This window comes from Myotis davidii, unplaced genomic scaffold (genome assembly GCF_000327345.1).
Source record: "Myotis davidii unplaced genomic scaffold, ASM32734v1 scaffold3994, whole genome shotgun sequence".
In the NCBI taxonomy this organism is placed as follows: Eukaryota; Metazoa; Chordata; class Mammalia; order Chiroptera; family Vespertilionidae; genus Myotis; species Myotis davidii.
In genome coordinates this window covers 45,143-47,601 of record NW_006285619.1, presented here as the reverse complement: position 1 = coordinate 47,601, position 2,459 = coordinate 45,143, and the positions used below count along the sequence as shown (strand labels likewise).

Below are 2,459 nucleotides of genomic sequence, written 5' to 3'. Positions count from 1 at the left end.
GGAGGTTGGCCATTGGGTCTGATGGGGACTGGGTGAGACGGATCCCAATCAGCCTCAATCGCCAGCCAGGCCAAGGGACCCAACCCTGTGCATGAATTCGTGCACCGGGCCTCTAGTCAATAATAAATCATTAAAAGTAATCAATGGATGGATGGGTGACAGATGGATGGATGGATGGGCAGACAGACGCATATATTGATAGATAGATGGATATGGGGAGAGACCGGAGAGAGGGGGGAACACAACAGGAAATGGGGGAGCCTCCCATACCGTCTTCCTTCCCAAACCAGAGTTCCGGGGAACCCTGTGGTGACACCTGTCTCCACTAGCGGTTACCCTGTCATGCTCACTTGGAATATTTTTTTATAAAATATATAAAAACATATTTTTATGTTTTGTATTATTTTTGTGTCTGTTTCTTGCTGTTAATCCTCCTGGGAGGATATTCCTCCATTGATATATTTGTTTTAAAAATGTATTTTTATTGATTTCAGAGATAAAGGGAGAGGGAGAGAGAGAAAGATCCATGAGGAGAGAGAATCATAGATCGGCCGCCACCTGCACGCCCCCGAGTGGGGATCGAGCCCACAACCCAGGCCTGTGCTCTTGACCGGGAATCGAACCCGGGACCCTTCAGTCCACAGGCTGATGCTCTATCCACTGAGCCACACCGGCCAGGGCCCTCCATTGATTTTTTAAAAAATATATATTTTATTGATTTTTTTACAGAGACGGAGAGGGATAGAGCCTAGAAGAAGGGTCTGTCCCACTGTTGGTAAACTTCGTGATGTTTGCTTAGCGATACAACTTCCCCTGCTTTGTCCCGCTAACAGGGATCTTTGTCGGGGGAGAAAGGGTGGATGCCTGCGAGATAATGAATGGAAAGCAACATTTTAAACTTGGAAAGTAGGTTGTATTATTATGGAGAGAGACGTGTTTTGTGTTTTCCTCCGATCTATTTCGCCTTCAAACGTTCCCGTGGAGAGGAGGTGGGAGAAAGTCCTTTCCCAGTTTTTACAGCTGGAGGCACGGGAACCTATAAAGGCTGAGCGACAGGCGTAAGAGGAAACAGAAAGAGGAAGGGAGCCCGAGAGGGCCTTTAACTTGCTGACTTCTTGCGTTTTTATGGGATCCCAGGGCCTCTTGAACAGCTCCCTGCTCTTACTCTCCGAGAAATAATAATTTTCATAACTCAAATCCAGCAAGCTCTACCTTGCCGCAGAAAGAGATGCAGAGGCCCAGGCTGGCTCAGGGAGCCTTTGTCCATTTGTGCCAGCTCAGGAGTTGGAGCCACGGCACAGGCTTGGGGACAAGGCAGGAGGATGCACTGGTCGGGCCTGGGGGGCAACCTGCCCCTTTGTCCGCGACCAGCTGGGTAACAGCGGGCACCTTGGTTGACTCTTAATACTCGGAATGTCCTCAGAACAAGGCCTAGATTAAGTAACGTCTCCATGAAACTACCCACGGTGGCCCAGCCGGTGTGGCTCAGGGGTTGAGCCTTGACCTAGGATTGAAGGGTCCCGGGTTCGATTCCCAGTCAAGGGCACCTGCCCGGGTTGTGGGCTCCATCCCCAACCAGTAGGGGGCGAGCAGGAGGCAGCCGGTCCATGATTCTCTCTCATCATGGATGTTTCTAGCTCCCTCTCCCTTCCTCTCTGAAATCAATAAAAATATATTTAAAAAGAATAAAAGTAGAAAACTGATGAAAATAAAATGACAAGATTCGGATGCACAGAATAAAAAAAAAGAAAAGAAAAAGAAAAAAAGCAGGTGCAACTCCAGGAAATGTATAATCGCTCTCCAAACGCGCCCACCCCGTTGCGCCCACAGCACACCTGTCCCCCAAGACACACACGTGTCCCCCAATAAGTGGGTAACGTCTAAGTGCCCCCTGCCGCTGGGCACAGGGTGGGGATGTGTGTGGCCAAGTTGGGGTCCGCAGATGCCCTCAGAGCCGACGCCTCTGTCCTTGGGGGCATAGAGGTGGGGGTGGGAGGGGTTGCCATGGGGAGCGCGCGAGGTCCCCAATGTGACGTGACCTCCAGGAACGTTTGTGATGTCGGAGCCGGGGCCGGAGGTTGGGGTCCAGACCCCGAGGGAGGGTCGTTGAATACATGGCCCGTCTCCAAAAAAGGTGATTTCTGCTCGTTGTACACAGAAAACCCTAAAAAGACTCCACCAAAACCAAACAAACAAACAAAAAAACCCGACTAGACTTCACCCACGGATCCGGCAAGGTAGCAGGATACAAAACCAACCCCCCCAGCCCCGCCCCCCCTAAAATCGACGGCTTCTTTATCCACCCGGAACGAACTCCCAGAAAGAAGAAACGAAACGCACCAATCCCTTCACCATGGCAACAACAAAAACAACACAAAAATGAAGACACTAAAAAAGGCGGAAACTTCCCCAAAAGGTCAAGACGGTGCCTTGAGGGGGCGCGAGGCGGGGCGCCGAGG

At 50.9% G+C, this 2,459-nt stretch overlaps 1 protein-coding gene across 1 annotated transcript in view; it reads right to left on the bottom strand.

Annotated features, from left to right (window-relative positions):
* The window catches only part of LOC107181941 (putative serine/threonine-protein kinase PRKY), a gene marked incomplete at both ends in the record, with an annotated part of 23,150 nt that extends 21,666 nt beyond the window's left edge, over positions 1-1,484 (bottom strand). The window contains one exon of the mRNA XM_015559254.1: positions 1,462-1,484. Within this exon, the coding sequence (XP_015414740.1) occupies positions 1,462-1,484 (23 nt within the window). The remainder of the gene's footprint in view (positions 1-1,461) is intronic.
* Positions 1,485-2,459: the final 975 nt, after the last annotated feature.